Source organism: Martes martes (assembly GCF_963455335.1).
Source record: "Martes martes genome assembly, chromosome: 11".
In the NCBI taxonomy this organism is placed as follows: Eukaryota; Metazoa; Chordata; class Mammalia; order Carnivora; family Mustelidae; genus Martes; species Martes martes.
The window spans coordinates 9,247,061-9,268,507 of NC_137899.1; the positions used below are offsets into that span (position 1 = coordinate 9,247,061).

At 46.0% G+C, this 21,447-nt stretch overlaps 1 protein-coding gene across 1 annotated transcript in view; it reads right to left on the minus strand.

The window, feature by feature from the left end:
• Window positions 1–10,286: 10,286 nt before the first annotated feature.
• Window positions 10,287–21,447, minus strand: part of VOPP1 (VOPP1 WW domain binding protein) — a 106,977-nt gene continuing 95,816 nt past the window's right edge. Inside the window, exon 5 of the mRNA XM_080819128.1 lies at window positions 10,287–12,898. Coding sequence (XP_080675254.1) covers window positions 12,708–12,898 — 191 coding nt within the window. The 3' untranslated portion in view covers window positions 10,287–12,707. The remainder of the gene's footprint in view (window positions 12,899–21,447) is intronic.

The window sequence follows — 21,447 nt, forward strand, 5'->3', positions numbered from 1 at the left end:
CAAGGACACTGGTCAAATTGGATCATGGGCCTACCCTGCTCCAGTAAGACATCATCTTAGTTAATTACATCTGCGATGATCCTATTTCCAAATAAGGTCATATCTGGGTCTAGAAAGAACATAAACTTGGGGGGAACACTATCCAAAATAATGCAATCTCCATGTGGGCCTCTTCATAGACAAAATGACGTGGCAAATGGCTCTCCTATGGCCAGACATCAGATATCACATACCATCACTTCCACTGTGTCATATTCAGTGTGGAGGGATTAGACCAGGGCACAAATATCAGGAGACCAGGATCACTGAGGGCCACCCGGGAGCTGGCTACATGATACACATTTCTCCACTTGAAAAATATACCCATCCCGTCCTCAGGCCTCCTAAACGCTCATCCCATTACAACATTAGCTTTTGTTGGGTTAAACACAATGATCTTCTTTTGTTTATCTAAACAATTGTCTGAGGTTTGACTCTAGAAGTTTTGTTTTTTTTTTTTATGATTGTATTTTGTAAATTTTTTTTTTCAGCGTAACAGTATTCACTGTTTTTGCACCACACCCAGTGCTCCATGCAATACGTGCCCTCCCCAATACCCACCACCTGGTTCCCCCAACCTCCCACCCCCCACCCCTTCAAAACCCTCAGGTTGTTTTTCAGAGTCCATAGTCTCTCATGGTTCACCTCCCCTTCCAATTTCCCTCAACTCCCTTCTCCTTTCCATCTCCCCATGTCCTCCATGTTATTTCTTATGCTCCACAAATAAGTGAAACCATATGAAATTGACTCTCTCTGCTTGACTTATTTCACTCAGCGTAATCTCTTCCAGTCCCGTCCATGTTACGACAAAAGTTGGGTATTCATCCTTTCTGATGGAGGCATAATACTCCATAGTGTATATGGACCACATCTCAAAGATACAGATGTAGTGAAAAGAAGGGCCATCTGTACCCCAATGTTCATAGCAGCAATGGCCACGGTTGCCAAACTGTGGAAAGAACCAAATTGCCCTTCAACGGATGAATGGATAAGGAAGATGTGGTCTATAGAAGTTTCTTTTAACACAACTCTTAACAAAAGGTTTTATAGCTACACTCTCGCCTTCCATCTTTATACCATAGTTTTCTGACAGTACCCTGAGTTTTCTCTTTGATTGGAAACTACTTCTTAATTTTAACATTATTTGCCATCTAGAGGTCTGAGAATTTCCAAAACCACCAAGTCCTGACCTCTTTATGTTTAATAGTCCTCCATTTAGTTTCTTTCTCAGCTCTTAGAGTTTGCAGGCATACCTTGGAGATATTCCTAAAGCAGCGGAATACACATTCTTATCGAGTGCACATGGAAAAGTCTCCAGAATAGATCACATACTGGGTCACAAATCAACCCTCAACAAGTACAAAAAAAACAGAGATCATATCATGCATATTTTCAGACCACAGTGTTAATGAAACTGGAAGTCAGCCACAAGAAAAAGATTAAGAACACCTCAAATACATGGAGGTTAAAGAACATCCTACTCAGGAATGAATGGCTGAACTAGAAAATTAAAGAAGAAATTTTTAAAAATACATAGAAGAAAGTGAAAATGAATAAATGACAGAAGCCTTTGGTATATAGTAAAGGCAGTTTTAAGAGGGAAGTATATAGCAATACAGGCCTACCTCAAGAAGCAAGAAAAGTCTCAAATACACAAACTAACCTTACACCTAAAGGAACTAGAAAAGGAGCCGCAAATAAAGCCTAAAGCCAGTGGAAGAAGGTAAATAATAAAGATTGGTGCAGAAATAAATGACATAGAAGCAAAAAGAAATCAATAGAACAATTTAACAAAGCTAAGAGCTGGTTCTTCAAAAGAATTAATAAAATTGAAAAACTCCTAGCCAGACTTATCAGAAAGAAAAAAGACCCAAATACATAAAATCATGAATGAAAGAGAAATCATAACCAACAACACAGAGATAGAAACAACTGTAAGAGAATACTATGAAAAATCATATGCCAAAAAACTGGGCAACCTGAAAGAAACAGACAAAGTCCTAGAAATCTACAAACTACCAAATCTGAGACAGGAAGAAATAAAGAAAATTTTAACAAACCAATAACCAGCAAGGAAATTGATTCAGTCATCAAAAATCTCCCAACACACAAAAGTGTTTGGCCAGATGGATTCCCAGGGGAATTCTACCAGATATTTAAACAAGAGCTAATACCTATTTTTCTGAAACTGTTCCCAAAATACAGATGAAAGGAAAAGTCCCAAACTCATTCTATGAAGCCAGCACTACCTTGATCCCAAAACCAGACAACGACTCCACTGAAAAGAATTACAGACTTTATCTCTGATGAATATGGATGCAAAAATTCTCAATAAAATACTAGTAAGTCAAATCCAACAGTATATTAAAAGGATTATTCACCACAATCAAGTGGGATTCATTCCTGGCTGCAGGGGTAGTTCAATATTCACAAATCAGTGTGATATACAGCATTAATACGAGAAAGGATAAGAACCATATGATCCTCTCAGGAGATGCAGAAAAAGCATTTGACAAAATACAGTACCCTTTCTTGATAAAAACCCTCAACAATGTAGGGTAGATGGAACATACCTCAATATCATAAAACCCATATATGAAAGACCCACAGCTAATATCATCCTCAATGGGGAAAAACTAAGAGCCTTTCCTCTAAGGTCAGGAACAAGACAGGGATGTCCACTCTCACCATTAGTATTTAAGATACTACCAGTAGTCTTAGCCTTAGCAATCAGAAAACAAAAAGAAATAAAAGGCATCCAGACTGGCAAGGAAGAAATCAAACTTTCACTATTTGTGGACAACATGATAGTCTATGATGTGGAAAACCCAGAAGACCCCACCAAAAAATTGCTAGAATACATGAATTCATCGAAGTTGTTGGATATAAAATCAGTGTGCAGAATCTGTTGCATTTCTATACACCAATAACAAAGCAACAGAAAAAGAAATCAAGGAATCAATCCTATGTGCAACTGCACCAAAAACAGTAAGATACCTAGGAATAAGCCTAACTAAAGAGGTAAAAGCTGTGTACTCTGACAACTATAGATCACTTATGAAAGAAACTGAAAAGGACACAAAGAAATGGAAAAGCATTCCATGTTCATGGATTGGAAGAATAAACATTGTAAATTGTTTGTGCTACCTAGAGCACTCAATACACTTAATGCAATCCCTATTAAAATACCATAAGTATTCATCACAGAGCTAGAAAACATAATCCTAAAATTTGTATGGAACCACAAAAGACCCCAAATAGGCAAAGCAATTCTGAAAAAGAAAAAAACTGGAGAGGCATTTCGATTCCAGATTTCAGGCTACATTACATAGCTATAGTCATCAAGACAGTTAACGGTAATGGCACAAAAACAGACACACTGATCAATGGAACAGAACAGAAAACCTAGAAATGGACCCAGAACTATATGGTCAACTAATCTTTGACAAAGCAGGAAAGAATATCCAATGGAAAAAAGACCGTGTCTTCGGCAAATGGTGTTGGGAAAACTGGACAGCAATATGCAGAAGAATGAAATTGGAGCACTCCCTTACACCACACACAAAAATAAACTCAAAATAGATGAAAGACTTAAATGTGAGACAGGAATCCAAAAAAATCCTAGAGGAGAACACAGGCAGAAATTTCTTTGACCTTGGCCACAGCAACTTCTTATTACACATGTCTCCTGAGGCAAGAGAAACAAAAGCAAAAATGAACTACTGGGACCTCATGAAGAAAAAACTTCTACACAGTGAAGGAAACAATGAACAAAACTAAAAGGCAGCCAACAGAATGGGAGAAGAAATTTCCAAATGACTTATCTGATAAAGGGTTAGTATTCAAAATATATAAAGAACTTATCAAACTCAACACCCCAAAACAAATAATCCAGTCAAAAATGGGCAAAAGAGGGGTGCCTGCGTGGCTCCGTGGGTTAAGCCTCTGCCTTCAGCTTGGGTCATTATCTCAGGGTCTTGGGATCGAGCCCCGCATTGGGCTCTCTGTTCAGCAGGGAGCCTGCTCCCACTACCCCCCCCAAGCCCCGCCTGCTTCTCTGCCTGCTTGTGATCTCTCTCTCTGTGTGTCAAATAAATAAATAAAATCTTTAAAAAAAAAAAAAACATGATGGTAGAAGAGATTTAAAAAAAAAAAAAAATGGGCAAAAGACATGAATAGGCACTCTTCCAAAGAACACATCCAGATAGTTAACAGTCATATAAAAAGCTCAACATCACTCATCATCAATGAAATGCAAATCAAAACCGTGATGAGATTATCACCTCACACCTGTCAGAATGGCTAAAATGAACAATACAAAAAATAACAGGTGTTGGTAAGCATGTGGAAAAACGGGGAACCCTCTTGCACTGTTGGTGGGAATGCAAAGAGTGGTGCAGCCACTCTGGAGAACAGTTTGGAGGTTCCTCAAAAAGTAAAAAAAAAAAAAAGAAGAAGAAGAACTACCCTACAACCCAGCAATTGCACTACAAGGTATTTACCCAAAGAACACAAAAATATAGATTTGAAGGGGTATATGCACATTAATGTTTATAGCAGCTTTGTCAACAACAGCCAAACTACAGATAGAGCCCAGATGTCTATCAGCTGATGAGTGGATAAAGATGTGGCATGCCTATACATACAATGGAATATTACTCAGCCATCAAAAATGACATCTGGTCATTTGCAGCACTGTGGATGGAACTAGAGTGTATTATGTTAAGGAAATAAGTCTTGTCAGAGAAAAACAAATACCATATGATTTCTCCCATATGTGCAATTTAAGAAACAAAATAGGTGAACATATGGGAAGGGGGAAAAGGAAAAAAAGAGAGAAGGAAACAAACCATGAGAGACTTCATAATAGAGAACGAACCGGGGGCTGGTGGAGGGAGGTGGCTGGGGGATGGGCTAGATGGGTGGTGGGTATAAAAGGGGGCACTTGTGATGAGCACTGGGTGTTGTAGCTAAGTGATGAATCACTGAATTCTACTCCAGATACCAATATCGCACTGTATGTTCACTAAAATTTAAGTTTAAAAAAATAAACAGAATGGAACAAAAACCTTAAAGTTAGCCCAGTGTGGATGGAGCATAAGTAAACTGTGTGGCAGCCATATGGTAGGTTACTATTTAATCTTGACAGGGAAGGGGTAGGGAAATATTTTAATGCCATGAAAAAAAAGTGTTGGAGTAAAACAGGGCACAAAAGATTCCTATTTTATTCCCGTGTGTGTCCTTAAAGCAAGAGAGCTAGAAAGCCTGGAGAGATACCCAACTGTTATCTTGGGACAGTTGCCAGTGATGTTCCTTTTCCTTAATGTGTTGTGTTCAGTCTACATTACATTTTCTGTAGTGAGCACATATTACTTTCATAATTAGTTTAAAAAACTAAATCCATGGGTTTGCTTTCTTTGGGATGAAAAATATTAGCAGGGATCTTGTCGAGATGTGTGAAGCATGATCCCCTGTGAGGACCCCCTTGGGCCATTCCTTGCCTCCACCCAGTTTCACCCCCGCCCCTGCACCCTTGCAGTGGCCCTGGGAGGCATGGGCCCTGAGCTCAGCTCCCCTTGTGCCTCCCCCTTTTGGAGTGGTGCTGGGGGGACCCCAAGTGCTCTGCTTAGTCCTCACCCCACCTGTGTGCCTCTATTTCCAAGAGGGCGAAACGGAGACATCTGGAGCTTCCAGAACCCCAGCAGTGGGGTGACACGCTGGACCCAGGGACTGGCCCTGCCTCCCGCCCCACAGTCACACTGCAGTTCTGCCTGGGCCCCGATCTCTCTAGGACGAGGTACGCACCAAGAACATCTGTCCCATTGTGTCCTGTCTCCTAGAGTGGAAAGCCAGTGCCTTTACCCCTGCCATAAGGTGATGAGGCCAAGCTTTCTGAGGAAGGCTGACTCGAGCAAGACCAGAAGGCAGGAAAATTGAGATGATCTCCAAGGCCAGTGCGGCCAGTGTGTCCTTGGCAGGTTCTGGGGCTAACACAGCGGGCAGTGGTCTGGGCTAGAAGGGGATAAAGCGAGCCTGAGCTGTAAGGGAGCCTTTCCCCAGGACTTGCCGAAATGAGAAACCCCTTCAGGGCACTAGACCAACACACTATCTGTGCTAGGCCTCCAAGTCTCTGTGAGGGAAAGGGGTCACCTAGAAGGGTCCCTGGCTTTGCCTCTTCCCAAGGGAGTGCAGAGAGGAGGGTGGAGAGACCGCAGTACTTAGGCAACTGCTCGCACGGAGGCCTTTTCTGCACTGGGCCTGTCCTGGCAGGTAGAGCAGAGGACAGAATTGGGGGACAGCCAGCCTGGCCCCAGGAGACCGGAGCCCTCGCCACCCAGCGGACTCTGTTGATCCTGCCCCCCGCCCCCACCTTCTGTACCTGTATTCTAGGGCTTAGTCATAGACGTCAGGTGCAAGAGGTCCTGGACAGCTTTCAGGCCAACCTTGTCATATTTGAAGAGAAACTTGTCCAAGGGCATTCAAGTGGCCAGCAGATTTTTAGGGATGAGCACTCTGACGAGAGGACACGATTTCCACAATTTCATCTTGATCTCTTTGTGCATCCACACTGTCACAGTGGGAAGTTCTGCCAGACAATGACAAGCACAAAGTGATGGAACGATTGCCTCGTCCTCCCTTCAGGTGCTGATAACCTGCTCCTTCCAGAGACATCGGGTTTCCTTGGAGAACTTGGTGAGAACCAAAGGAGTGACGGACTCGTGACGGGCACACATCCGGGGCAGGAGATCTCTGGGCCGGTCCTCGCATCATCTACCAGACCAGGAACACACGGGGTTCCCACTAAACCTGCCTCCTGGGTACTCCTGCAGCCCCCTGATGCTGTTTTAGGACCGGCCCTCCAGCACCTTTGGACACTGGAATGAAACACTGAGCTACAGTGGAGGGCCACCACCCTCATGCGCAGCCTGCAGAGTGCCAAGAAGCAATTCAACCTTTTACCCCCACCCCCCAAGACTGGCTTGTCACTGTTGTCACCGGGATCTATCATACCGGATATCTAGAGAATTGTGTCGGTTCACTAACAGTTGCAAACTATGTCACAGGAGGCTGAATTTCACCTTCAACTTTTTTATAATTAACCCAATTTTTACCCTTACTGGATTATGTGGTAAACAACCAGCAGGGACATAAGAGCTGAACATTTTCTTACGCAGTCTCGCCCCACACTGTCCGATAAAGCAGTTACTGCACACGGGAGATGGTGCTGGTGAGCATCAAATTCATACAGGATTTGGAGGACAGCGTGGAAAAAAAAAGAATGTTAGCATTTCTTTTTAATAATTTTCTATTACACGTTGAAATGATGAAAATAAATTTCACTTTTTTTCTTCTTTAGTGAAAAACTACTGAAAACTTAATATATAGCACATTTGGCTCACAGTATCTTTTTGATGAATGGTGCTGGTCTAGTGTACCTATCTGAAAGCATTCCTCCTTGCAAACTTTAAAGCAAAGTGCAAAATTCCTTTCTTCCACAAAACATGAAGAATTGTTTGTAAGGGCTCGTGTCCGGGCACTTTCCAAAGGTACACACCGGTATCATTCTCCTGCTCCTGCACAGTAAGTACCAGGTCTGTGGCAAATGATTCCAGGACCTCGGGACTGTTTGCAATTTCCAGAGTCCAGAGAGACAAAAGCAGCTCCCGCCAGCATTCCTGTTACTGCTGAAAAGAGATGGCGTGATGCTTCGCCTCCCTCTTCATACTCTTGGGACCAGCACAAGCACTCCCTCCCTCTGCCTTGACGGGTGGCAGCAGGGAGAGAAACGTGTTGATAATCATCCTTGTACCCCTATAGCATTTGGGGAGGGCTCTGTGCCCAGGAAGGAAGCAGGATCCCTCTTGGATAGTGCGAGACAGCCAATCCAAAACAGGAACATTACAGTAACAAGTTCTGGGGGGATGGGAAACAGCAAAAAAAAAAAAAAAAAAAAAATACCCGGAGTAATAGAAACATACAAGAATATTGCTTGTAATTCGTGGCTTATTCTGGGGGTGCTCACCAATCGCATCTTAAATAAATGGTGAGGGAAAAACACCCACTGCTGGGCAGCACACACCATGTGTTTTTTCTACCTTTATGTAATCAGGGTCCGAAAGGTGGGAAATACAGGGGGATGTATTCAAAGATTTTCTCCCGTACGCCCTGGGTCTCATCTGCTGACAGCTGGAGAAAGGATTACGTGGGCATTCATTTTCTCTCCCACTTCAATTTCTCTTGCTAAGGGAACTGCGGAATGGGGGAGAACAGAGGATTTTAAATATTTGTTGACTCTCCATGGTGTGCCTGGTACAAGCCTGGTATAAGCAACAGGTAGTGCAAGTCTCTTCTTATAGTTGAGAAACAGACCTGAGATCATTTGAGTGATGGAAACTTAAGCCGTTTGTCTGAAGACACAAGCTAACAGTAGACGCAGGGCGGGAGCAAGGCTGTCCGTCTTCGGAGCCCACAGTCCGGCCGTGATACACAGTGGGTAGGTAACCCACGCGGTTTGCCCTCATCTCTACTTTGTGCTGTCATCGTTGGCATTGAAAGAGTATTAGCAGTTGAGAACCCGAAACCGTTAAGGATCACTTCAGCTGAGAGATGCTTGGCCAGTTGGGTGGAAAGGCCGGTGCGGGGGAAGTCCGGAGAAGGCTCAGCTAACCTTGTTTCCTCCGGGGCCAGAGGAAACCTCCCTGCCTGTGGTCATGATTTCTCACAGGTCCTTGGGTTTCTGCTTTGCACGGATCTCTCTATAACCTTGCAACCAGGGCTGTGGGAAAGGGATGGCAGCCCGGCTTATGAATGTTTTCATTGACTGATACATTAGAAAATACTTGTTCTAATTGACTAATACATTAGAAAATGCTTACCTCACTCTTAAAAATTAAGTAATGATTCCACCAGCCCACCTCCCGACACCATACGATGCAGAGCGTCCCCGTTGTGAGAAACAGACTGCGGGACCAGCTGCTCCCCTTACCTGGGGGCCTGGGGCACACAACACGGCCCCCCGCAAAGCTGTTCTCCAGAACGCCCACAGTCAACACCTTGGCGAGGGGCCCTTGCCCAGGCCTGCTCTCTGCACCTGCGGGCCTCACGGTGGACTTTTTGGAAAGCTCTCGCCTCCCCAGCCACCATCTCTGAACATTTCAGCTTCAGTCTTCTCTCTGAATCGATCTGAGCTGGCATCTTCTAGTTAAGAATGACTCCGAATTTCTGTCCTCGTACGTTTTTTGCCTTGAGAGCCATTACGGATTTCTTGAAGTGCAATGACATTCGGAAGGAACAGAGAAAAGTGAGCACTCACTCACTGTCTGCCATCTCCAGTTAGCACCTCTGACTTGTACATAAGGCTGCTCCCAGTTTGCTGGGGGGGGAGTTGGTAACCCGGTGGGGTGTCCTGAAAATTAGCCCTGACTTCACCAGAGGAAGCTGCCTGACCTCTTCTGCTTGACCTCTGTCCTGTCCTGTCCTAAGATCCAGTGTTTCTTTATAAACATTATCTCACTTAGGGATTCATCTAAAATGCAGCCCATAGCAGCTTCATCCTCCAACAGATCTGTGAGAGAAAAAGTTTCTGACCCAGCAGAGCTGTATTTACTTTTTCTTTCTTTTCTCCTTCCTTCTTTTTTTTTTCTTCTTCTTCTTTCTCTTTTCCTCCCTTCCTTTCCTCTTTTTTCTTTTCTTTTTCCCCCTCCCCTCTCCTCTCCTCCCTCCTTCCCTCCCTGCCTTCCTCCCTTCCTTTCTATTAGGCAGCCTCTATGCCCTGGGTGGAGCCCAATGCAGGGCTTGGACTCAGAACCCTAAGATCGAGACCTGAGCCCGGACCAAGAGCCAGATGGGCGCTCAGCCGACTGAGCCACCCAGGCGCATGAAAGCTGCATTTCTTAAAATCAAGGCTCTCCTACCTATGGAAAGCAGATCCAGGCCCCCCGGATAACTAATTTCAGTATTACCCGTGCGTTTATCTAATTTATGCTTCTTTCTACTTGCTTCAGATTTTTTTTCCTTAGCCAGATTTTTAAAATGTATTGGTGAACCAAACGTTCCTTGCATTCTTTGATGGCCTCTAATTGCTGGTGCTCCTGAGGTTGAGGGCACCACGTGGCCTCCTCCACCCCACCCCCACCCGGGGGTGGGGATGACCCATGTACGACCCACGACCCGCTGTATGCCCTCCCTCATTAGAAACTTCGTTTCCACCCTCTTTCCCCCCTTCCCAGCAAAACAGTCGAAGCATGTGCCCAAATTTATTTTTTATTTTGCATACATAGGAAATGGGACCCTATCAAAAGAGAACAAAAAAAGAGAGATGAGCCAAATGTTGCAGAGGAAAAACATGCACAGATCTGCTCCCAGTTTACTCCTAATCACTGACTCTATAAGACTTCAACACACCAGGAGCTGGACCTACTCTGGGAGGGGGACACAGTCCACTGTCAGCACAGACGGAACGAGAAGGGCCAGGAGATGCCACCATTAAGTGGAATTTCTACGCACAGTAGCAGCGTCCGCCGTAGCAGGGTTCTCACCCAGGTTCGAGGGAAAACAAAATTTATCTTCACAAACATGGAATACAAAATTGTTGAGCACTACCTAAATCGTTCAGTCTCTGAGATCATTTGTTATCAAAAAGAGAAATGAAATTTAGTCATGGATATTTGGGTGCTTATTTAACTGCACCCGGATCTGATTCCAGGGGTGGCCCTTACTGTGCTTCTTCATTAAGGAAAAAAAAAAAAAAAGGAAGGGAGAAATTTAAGTCAAAAATGCAAGACGAATGACCCGGAAGAAGAGGAACCTTCTGGACCCATGTAGTTGTCCTTGGTTGTAAACAGCAAACGTTGTGCTTTGTTGTCTCCTTTGGATCAAGGACTAGATGAGGGGAGGTACTGCTGTCAGGGACAGGAGTTCGGAGGTCACACGAGGCTGGTCGAAGACACCAGCAGCAGCATCTGTGTTTAAAACCTGTGTTTCCAAGGGCCTGCGTTCGGCTCCCAGCATTTCCTGTGGAATTCCCTGGGAGGCTTGTAGGTTCTCCATCTTCGCAGGGAGGTACTTCTGAGCAGGTGCTGCAGTCCTATCCTGATCTCTCACCCGGGAGGAAAGGGACGCCCAGACTCCGGGTCTGGGGGAATGAAAACACTCAGCATCCACTCCAGTGACGTGTTCTGAAGCTCAAATCCAATGAGTAACAATTTCTCAAGAGGCTGGTCCAATTAGTTATTAGAAAAATAACCCCCCGCCGCCTGCCGGCCCTATCCTACTACTACACACACACAGGGACCCTCCCATCTGGGCTATGCTGTTTTGCGTTCCTACACACGGTCGGATATCCGTGGGTTTACCTGCCCCACCAGCACTGTTTACTGCAGAAACCAGACCTTCCTTACAGCCCGGTGACCCCTGCTAGAGCCCAAGGTGAGACAGGCTTCTCTGCCAGGGTTTGCATTTCCAACCACATCTTCTGTTCTCATTTTGATTAAGCTGTCAGTGAAATCTATTCAGTACTTTTTAAAGAGATCTTCCTGCAGTCCTGGGATTTTGCATTCCTTTTTTTTCAGCAAGCTTTTCCTCTTTAGAGAACACCCCCCACTCCCCCAACACACACACATCTGCTGACATCAAACTGCAGGCCTGGCCTGCTGCCCCAGGCTCAAAACCACTGGCGGGAGCCTGCTGGGTCACCGCTCTCCAAGGCGATGGTGTGACTTCCCAGCCGGAGGTGCCTCTCTGCTTGGAAAGTGTCCATCACAACCACCACCAGGGCTGCCGAAGGAAGGGTGTGGAGACCTCTGGTCAGACAGCTGCTGAAGTTCAGAGAAGACGTTCTGAGTCTGACCTTAAAGGACAGGACCCTACACGAGTTTCCACAGACTCACTAGAAAGCCGGGGCGGTGGGGGGATGGCCGGGAGGTGAACCATTTTATTCTTGCCCAGTCAGACCAAGAGTTCACAAAATGCAATGTCCCAGTTTGACGCAGGAATCCATTTCCCATAAATTGCAGTAACCTTCCTTCGTGATTTTCGGGTGACTGTAGACATCCAACTTGACCTCATCTGGATCCGCATCTCCTCGAGGTACGCAGTCCCCTCCCGGCCTGGGCTACGCAGAAGGGAAGCCCCTGTCATCTCTAGGAAGCGAGTGGAGACAGGAAGTGCTAGGAGGCTTCTCCCACAGCAGAGCCCCACAGCCTCCTGAGGAGGAAGACGGACACGACGAGGGGCTCCAAGAGTGGAGCCCGGGGGGCCTCACCGCCGTGAGCTGCCTGCTGTGGGCCTGGGCCGGGAGCGGTGCCCTCCTCGTACTCACCTGCGCTCACCTGCACACACGGGCCCCTGCCTTGCCTCCTTCTCCTTAGTCTCTCTCCCAAGGATCTAGGGTGTCAACGCTTGGGGACTGTCCACACTCTGCCAGAGCTCAGGTTATATCAGAAACAGAAGCAACAGAGGAGACACAGGATAAATTCAAATATTGGTCCTCCACAGAAAACTTGAAAGGGAGCTGTGCTTGCTTTGAAGATATCAAAGAGGAATTTGCCCTTAGTGGCTCAGAAGACAATTCCCGGAAGCGAACATTGATGGGGCCTGAGAGGTGCGGTGAGAGCGCCCCTCCCCGTTGCCCCGTGAGGTCGCACAGGCAGGCGCCGGGCGGCGCCCCGCTACTTGGCCTTCACCACCTGTTCATACGGGGGCGGGGGCGTGTTGCAGTAAGAAGGGGGCGGAGGGTAGGCCATGCTTCCCTGGGGTGAGTTGGGCTGCACCTGGAAAGCCATCGGCACAGTATTTCCGGCAGGATTCATCCCTGGTCCTCCAGGGTCGGTGTAATACGGCAGCCCCGGCTGCTGAGCTCCTGAAAAGACAGATTAGCCAGATGTGAACACGGCCGAGAAAACGCAGAGCCCACCACACCCAGAGCAGCGTCCGGCCGGGGGTCTGCGGAGGCCAGCACCCCAGTCCTTCACTCACCCGGCACGCATGAAGGACAAACACCCGAACACAGTGGGGCACCTGGGATACGGCATCAAGCCAGAGCCACACGTGAGTCCCTGGCCTCATGGGGCCTGTGCTCTACTGGGGTGTAGACGGCTGAGAGGGTACACACAAACTCACCAGGGCAGCCAAGTGACAGGACGGACACCGACAGGATCAGGCACGGTAGGCGGCTGGTCACTAACCCAAAGCCTGAGTGATAAACCCAGGAGGCTCTGCAAAGAGCTGGGGAAGTATGGACTGAAAAAATTACCAACGGAGAGGGCCGTGTCCACTCTCAAGTGAGGAAAACCGAGGCCGATTCGCCGCTCCCTCCTGGAGGAGCTGGAACAGGACCCCGGTTTCCCGACTCTTCCAGAATGATCACTGAGAACACAGTTTGCTGAAGCACATTTCTGAAGTATGGCCTCCATTCCCACGTGCTAGGTAAACATTTTGTCGGGGTGGCCGAGCTCACAGACAGGGAGACAATGGGAGCAAACACCAGAAGGGCAGGTTTAGGCATCGACGGAATCTGTTTTCCTTTGGCACTGCTGGAGGAGATGGTCGTCTGCTCTTCTCCGGCAGCGAGGCTATCAGATGCAGGCTGACTCCCCTGCTTCACGCTGGGGTGTAGGATGTGGGAGGGGGGCATCCAGAAAACAAAGAAGGCGACAAGACTAGTGTAACTCTCATTTTAATGGGTAGGAATACGTGAGCTGCTACTTTAGAGCCTAGTTTTTAGATCTGCTAACTCTGATCATGTTGATAACACTACAGAGTACGGGATGCATAAACAAAGAATTAAGAAAAACAAAACAAAACAAAACTGTGAGCTTTGGGTGGGTCCCAGGCTAAGCTAATTTTGTGGGTAGACTCGGGTCCATTTTTTGAGTTAGGCCTCATTTAATTCAGAAAGATACCTGGAGTGTCAGACAAGTCATCCCTGTATGTATATTGGTTAGGGCCCTTTTTTTTTTTTTTTTAATTCCCAAATTTCTCTTTCTGCAGTTTAACTGAATAAAGGTCAGATTACTAGGAAGACGCCCACCAATCTGTGTAAAGTGTCACAAACCTGGCACACGGCAGATCTTGGAAATCTACAAATGTGCAAAAGGAGAGAATGTAAGACAGAAACCGAAGGCCAGAAATGCATTCCAGGGTGTCAGCATGAGAGCAATCGGCCACAAATTGCACCTTTATCAACCACCGCCTCATCTCACACCTGTACAGCCCAGCAGACAACACCTGCTCCCGTCTGTGCATCCTTCCATGGCCTTGGATGCCTTTGCTTACAAGCCCATGACCGGCCATGACCATGAGTTTCCCATGGGCAGAGATTATGATTTATTTATCTCTGGATCCCTGTATATTTTATATAAACAAAAAATTACTTTAAAGATTAAAAAAAACAAACAAACAGGCAATTGTAATAGTTTGGAAAAGACATCATCAAAGTCCTTGACTATGAGAGATGGAGAGATTAAGATGTTCAGGGGGAATAACCGAAAGGCCCTGGGGACCAATTTAATGTGAAACGCTTGAGGACAGAGAAGAGGTAGATAAGAAAAGATAGAAAAGACCCCGGTTTAGGGTCTTGATAAAAGGGCCCAACAAAGAAAGAGGGGATACAAGGAAAGACAGGGTGCAGGGGAAGGGCAGGGCCGGTGAAAGCTCCACGCTGGGCCTGCTGGAGCTGAGGCACCTTCAGGACTGTCCTGTCGAAGTGGGGACAAAAACACGGGTGGGTTAAAACCACGCAGGAGGTGTGCAGGGAGGCAGAAAGGATGGCTGAGGAGAGAACCGCAGGGCAGACCAACATTCAAGACCGGAAAAGAACCCCAAGCACGTGAGCTGGCGGAGAAGAAAGCAAAGGAGCCTGCGGAGAAATAATGAAACAGTGCAACAGGGGTTGGGCCATGCCGGCAAAGGGAAAGGAGAATTTTTAAGGAAGAAGTGACTGGTCCTCTACTGTGTCAAATAGAGGACAAAATAAGAAGAGCAAATTCCCAACGGATATGGCATCTGGGATTTCTCATCAGGAGCTGCAGCAGAGTGGGAGGTACCAACGGCAGTGGCAACACTCTCAGAGCAAGGAGGGAGAAGCCCAGATGAGGGGACAGGTGGCAGCTGAAAGGTCTGCAGGAAGAAGAAAGACGTGTTTTTAAGGATGGGGAAAGCTCCCGATTGTGTACAGGGAATAGGAGCACATATATAGGAAAGAAAAAGGATTTCTAGGGAAGAAGATAAGCTCAATGAGGGCAGGGACCTCATACGTCTGCTTCAATATCCCACTCCCTAGCCAGGAGCCTGGTGTACAAGAGGACACCAAATCCTTCTGCTGAATGCGCAGAGGAGCACGGGGAACCCACAGTTGTGTGGGAAGGAAGACCAAGGTGCCCACAGCAGACAACCTCTTTATGGAGCGAATCGGGGTGGGAGGTTATCTGACCAGATTCCAAAATGCTCCAAGAAGAGATGGCCATAGATGGTAGCCAAAATAGTGACAAGGAGTGACAGAGCTCACTGGTATGGGATTCAGTGTGACAGGGTTTATGAACAAGAGTAGAAGCCAGACACCAAAGGGATGCCAGCACCATCTCCTTACCCTGTGGGGGTAGAACATGGGGGAACAGAGCCAGCCCTTCAGGACTGAAGGTTCATGGCACAGGGTCCAGTTAGAGAAAGAAAACATATAGAGGATTCTATGAAGAAGCTGGAGTTACAAGGAGACTGTTTTCTACAGTAGACAAATCGGAAAGGATCTGGAGGACTGAGTAAAACAATGGCGGCCACACAATCGCCTCTTCTGTTTCCTCGTATTAAGTAAGTGTCTATAATGGCAATCTGTATGTCATTAGTATTCCACGGGTATACACACGTATCATATGGGTATGGTGTGGGGACAGTAAGGGGATGGGAATGCAATCAGAACTGTATACACACATTTTTTTAAGATTTACTTATTTGAGAGAGAGCAAGCACAAGTGGGAGGGGCAGAGGGAGAGGAAGAGAGACTCTCAAGCAGACTCCCCACTGAACATGGAGCCCAACACGGGGCTCGATCTCACGACCCTGAGATCACAACCTGAGCCAAAACCAAGAGCTGGACACCTAACCGACTGTGCCACCCAGGCGCCCCTGGAATTGTACGCATATCCTTGAAGACTCTGAAGGTCAGGAAGATGAAACAACTTGCCAAGGGCACACGGCTGATATCTGGCAGCACCAGGATTTGAACACAGGAGTGTAGTGGAAAGCCCGGGCTCGTTCCACTAGGACAGGTGTTTCTCATAATTGGGTGATGAGCTGGGAGAAGAAGTTCAGGCTGGAAAGGGTTGGGAAAACCAGAGAAGACTGGTGAGAGAATGGGCCTACGTTCTGAGCTCCAACCAAAAATGAAGGGCTTGCCGAAGAACTGTCATAACACAGACTTCCCGCCTCGGCTGCACTCTTATCCAAGGGGCACACCGTCTTGTCTCCAGAAGTCATTTCATTCTTTAAGGCCATCATCTCTTTTCTCTTTGAGAGTCTAAGCATGATCTGAGAAGGAACTCGATTCAGCAAAGGTGAATTCTGCTTCTTAAAGAAGTCAGTTGACAACAGCTCCTCCAACGTAGATCTTTCCCACCTAAGCTGAAGGATGGTCTGGCAGCCAAACTTTCTTAACAATGACCCTGCTACCACTCAACTAACCTGACTGGCCTGCAACTTGGCAATGGATGAGCTGGGCCGGTCTTTTCTTGAGATGCACAAGGATCTGGCCGGTAGCAGAGAATGGAGCGGAAATGCAGGGAGAGGCGGAGACAGCATGAAGAAGACTGTGTGGCCCGAAAGAGATGGAAAGGTTACCAGCCCCAGGGTGTCCCCATTCCCAAGAGCTTTCATGTGTCTTTATAATTAGCCCCCACTTGGAATTAGCTCTATGAATTTGGGTGCTCTTTTCACGCTACCTACTGCCTGTGTTTTCAGTTTAATCAGACCCCATATCCTGCCTTCCCACATCCATGTCCTCTAGCCAGGCTGCTCAAGGTGTGGGCAGGTCTAAACACACTGCGGCAGACAAACAGCTCATCCTCTCCACCCATGACTCAGACTTCCTGTTTTATTTCCACTCGTGGTTGGGGCCCCCCTCTTCACCAGTTCACTCACGGGACGGTAAGCTAATTCCCTTATGAGGGATAACAGACTGTCCGTAACCAGGTTCTTAGCGGCTTTAGTCTCGGTTCTTACTGCCCTGCCTTATGCTCTGCCTCCCAACAAGAACCTAGTTGCCTGTATCCGGCTCACCTCTCCCCTAGCCCTCACCAGGGAGCATTTCTGGGGTGTTGCACACGCAGACCACGCCTCCATCTCCACACCACCTCCTCCTGGCTCCGTGTCTGGCTAATTCCCATTTATCTCTCAAGTTTCAGATCAGAATCACCAACTCCAGGAAGCTACATCTCACGGCCCACCACTCCCTTCCTGGCTGGATTAGGTACCCTGTCATCCTGGCATCCAGAACAGTGTAATTTTCTGAGCTTTCTGCACAGGAAAATAGGATCATTCATCTTGGAACCCTCCGAGTCCAGAAGAGCACGTAGCATGTGACATTCCATAAATACAGGAGATGAATGACTGAAGAGGGACGAATGGTGATGCTGCTTTGGATTTCGCCTCTGCTATACTGTGCTGGGCACACTTGGCAGTTTCCTGAGGCACATCTATTTCTGATACAACAGGAAGAACAGGCTGCCCCAGCCCAGCAAGCCTGCACCAACCCTGCTCGTCACTCCTGAGGGCAGAGGCATTCAAAGATGACCTCAACTCCCTATCACAGATGACAGCAGGGTGGGCTGTGGTCTTTGTAGCAGAGATGAGCCTCAGGCTGTGACTAACATCCGTGCATCATGGCCACTTGCACCAGATAATAATGAGATGCACTGGCAAGCGTGTCCAATTCAATTGGCATTTTTATGTTAACAGTCACAACTCATGGATATTGCCGGGAATTAGGAGGATAGGATTGAAATACTGAGGATAGAGAGGCACTTCGAATATTTTTTTTAAAGATTTATGTATTTATTTATTTATTCGACAGAAATCACAAGTAGGCAGAGAGGCAGGCAGAGAGAAAGGAAGAAGCAGGCTCTCCACCGAGCAGAGAGTCTGATGCGGGGCTTGATCCCAGGACCCTGAGACCATGACCCGAGCCGAAGGCAGAGGCTTTAGCCCACTGAGCCACCCAGGTGCCCCAGGCACTTGGAATATTAAAGAAACAGAACAGATAGGAGGTGGATAAATTATGTATTCGCCAGGAACACGAGCCCTTAGGTGAAAACACTTGGCAAACACAGGGATGGAACATGCTGGAAAGACTGGTGTGGGTGGAAGGGCAGCGGAAACAGGGGATGGACCCTCACAGAGCACCTGGCCAGGTGGAGGCACCAGCACACAGAGACATTTGCTAGATCTCTGCTCATTTGGCTAAAAGAGTAAGTCTTGACAAGACCCTGGCCTGGTTGACCAGCTGGCCTCCCACAGAGAAGAGAAACCAAGGAGACAGATTCCGTTCTCACTCATGTAGGGAAGTGGCAGACGGAACGCTTCATCACCCATGGGGAAAACCAGAGGCAAGAACAGAGAGAGATCCTTTCAAAACTGTTCCCCAGAATGTATATATGATACCGTGGCACAGAACTCTGGAATCCAAAGCACATTAAAATCGAGATTTCAACTCCATAATCACAAATTCCAAAGGTTACAAACCAAGCCAGTGTGAATGATCCTAAAGAAAACTGAAAAGTGAACTTATCACCAGAAGGGAACCGGGTAAAATAAAGCCCAAGGGAGCCAAGGGATGACACAAAACGGAACAAAAAAGAACCTGTTAGAAATGTATGCATGGGGGATAAAGAAGACTCAGAAAGAAAACAAATGGCCAAGAGAAAAACATTCAAACTTGCTCTCTTGTCAAAGAGAATGGTTTGAAACAGAAATGGAGATTAAAATGAGGGAAGACAAAACTCTAAGATAAGTAAGCACAGGCTGGGTTTGGGGACAGCAATCAGATGGCCTGACTCTGACAGAGCGAGGAAGTGAGCAGGAAAGCCGGGGGTCAAGCCCTGCCTCAAGCCTGTGAGATGCAAACCGTTCACTCTCGTGTCGTAGATGCAAAAGCTGAAGACCAAGAATTCTCCACAATTTGCCCAGGAGGCTCTTCTTCCAGGGGACATTACTGGATCTCTAAGAAACAAGGAGTCCATCGTAGCTAGGAGCGAGCTGGGCTGGGCAGCGTGCACTGATGGAAGGAAGGAGCTTGAGAGCCCACATGCCATGGAGTGAAACCAGGAGCCTCCCTCTTTGTGACTTTTTATCATGAGAGGTAACTCTTAAAAATTGGGGTGTGTATTAGTTGCTGCCAAAAATACCAGAGCTAATTCTTGCAGAGAACATTTTTGTGATCAGTAGACAAGTCTCCCCGCCTTCATCCTTGGCCCTTTCTTTCTTCTTCTATTGTATCTATTCATTTTGCTAAATTGCTCATTGTCTCGGCTACTAAAAATATTTTCCAGTTCATTCTCCAGGATTTTTTTTAGATATATAATGATATATTGTTTACAATTAGAAACAGTTTTATTTCTCCTTCCTAATGGTTAAATATTATCTTTCATGTTAGTACTTTAGCCAGAAGTTCTAGAACAATGTTAAATGTTGATGATACTGAATATTCTCATTTTTTAATGGGGATACTTTGACTGTTGCACTAGAGATGATGTTGGCAGCAGGTCCAGAGTACAAATTTACTTCATCCTTACTGAACATTTCCATTCAAAAGGCACAGCTGGTAAAACTGGGGTATATCGTCAAGGACTTGATCCTTGCCTTCCGGAACCCTCAAGGGAAGATACACGCTACGTCTTTATTATATTAAGAAAAAGCCTTACATTACTGGTTACATTACTAGTTTACAGTACATTAATGGTTTTGAAGAAGTTTTGGGAAGGGATTTATACTGAATTTTATCAAGTTTTATCAATAGCCTTTTCAGCATCTGCTGAGATCATTTTTTGTTTTGTTTTGCATTTTTTATTGTGGTAAAATACACATAACCTAAAATCTACCACCTTGACCATTTTTAAGTTAATAATACAGTGGTATTAAATATACTCCCATTGTGCAATCATTACCATGATAGGTCCCCATAATTCTTTTCATCTTGTAAAAGTGAAACTCTTTATCCATTAAACAGTAACTCCCCATTATCCCCTTTCCCTAGCCCTGAGCAACCACAAGTATACTTTCCCTCTTTAAGATTCTGACTACTCTAAGTGACTCATGTAAGTGGAATCATACAATATTTGTCTTTCTGTGCCTGACTTATTTCACTTAGGATAATATCTTCAAAGGTCACCATGTTGTAGCACATCATAATTCTTTCCTTTCTGAATTAATATCCCATTGTGCACGTGTGAGTACATGCCACACTTTGCTTATCCATTCATCTGTCAATGGACACTTGTGTTACTTCTGTTTCAGTAATTGTGAATAATGCTGCTGTGAACTTGGGTGTACAAGTGTATCTCTGAAACTGCTTTCAATTCTTCTGGGTATATTGCCAGATAATGTATGATGGTAACTCTATTTTTAGTTTTTAGGAATTGACACACTGTTTCCATAGTGGCTGCACTATTTCACATTCCCACCAACAGTGCAGAAAGGTTCCAATTTCTCCACATTCCTGCCAAACTTGTTTTCTGCTTTTTGACAGTACCTATCTCAGTGGGTATGAGGTGGTTATCCTGTAGTCTTGATTTGCATTTCCCTAATGGTTAGTGATGGTGAGTAGGTATTCATGTGCTTGTTGGCCACTCAGGTATCTTCTTTGGAGAAATGTCTATTCAAATCCACTGCCCATTTTTTAATGGTTTTTTGTTTGTTTGTTTGTAGGTTTAGGAGTTCTCCATATATTCTAAATATTGCTTATCAAATATGATTTGCAAATATTTTCTCCTATTGTAGGTATAGCCTTTTTACTCTATTGATAGTGCCTTTTGATGCATAAAACATTTAAATCTTCATGAAGTCAAACTTGCCTATTTTTTTCTTTTATTATTCAGGCCTTTGGTGTCATATCCAAGAAATTATTACCAAATCCACTGCTGTGATACTTTCGTCCTTGTTTTCTTCTTCTTCTTTTTTTTTTTTTTAGAAGATTTTATTTATTCATTTGAGAGACAGAGAAAGCACACAAGGAGGGGGAGAGGCAGAGGGAGAGGGAGAAGCAGGCTCAGCGCTGAGCCAGCTGGGAGCCCGATGTGGGGCTCCATCCCAGGACTCAGAGATCACGAGCTGAGCTGAAGGCATACGCCCAACCAACTGAGCCATCCAGGTGCCCCGTCCCTGATTTCTTCTAAGAGTTTTCTGGTTTTATATCTTACATTTATG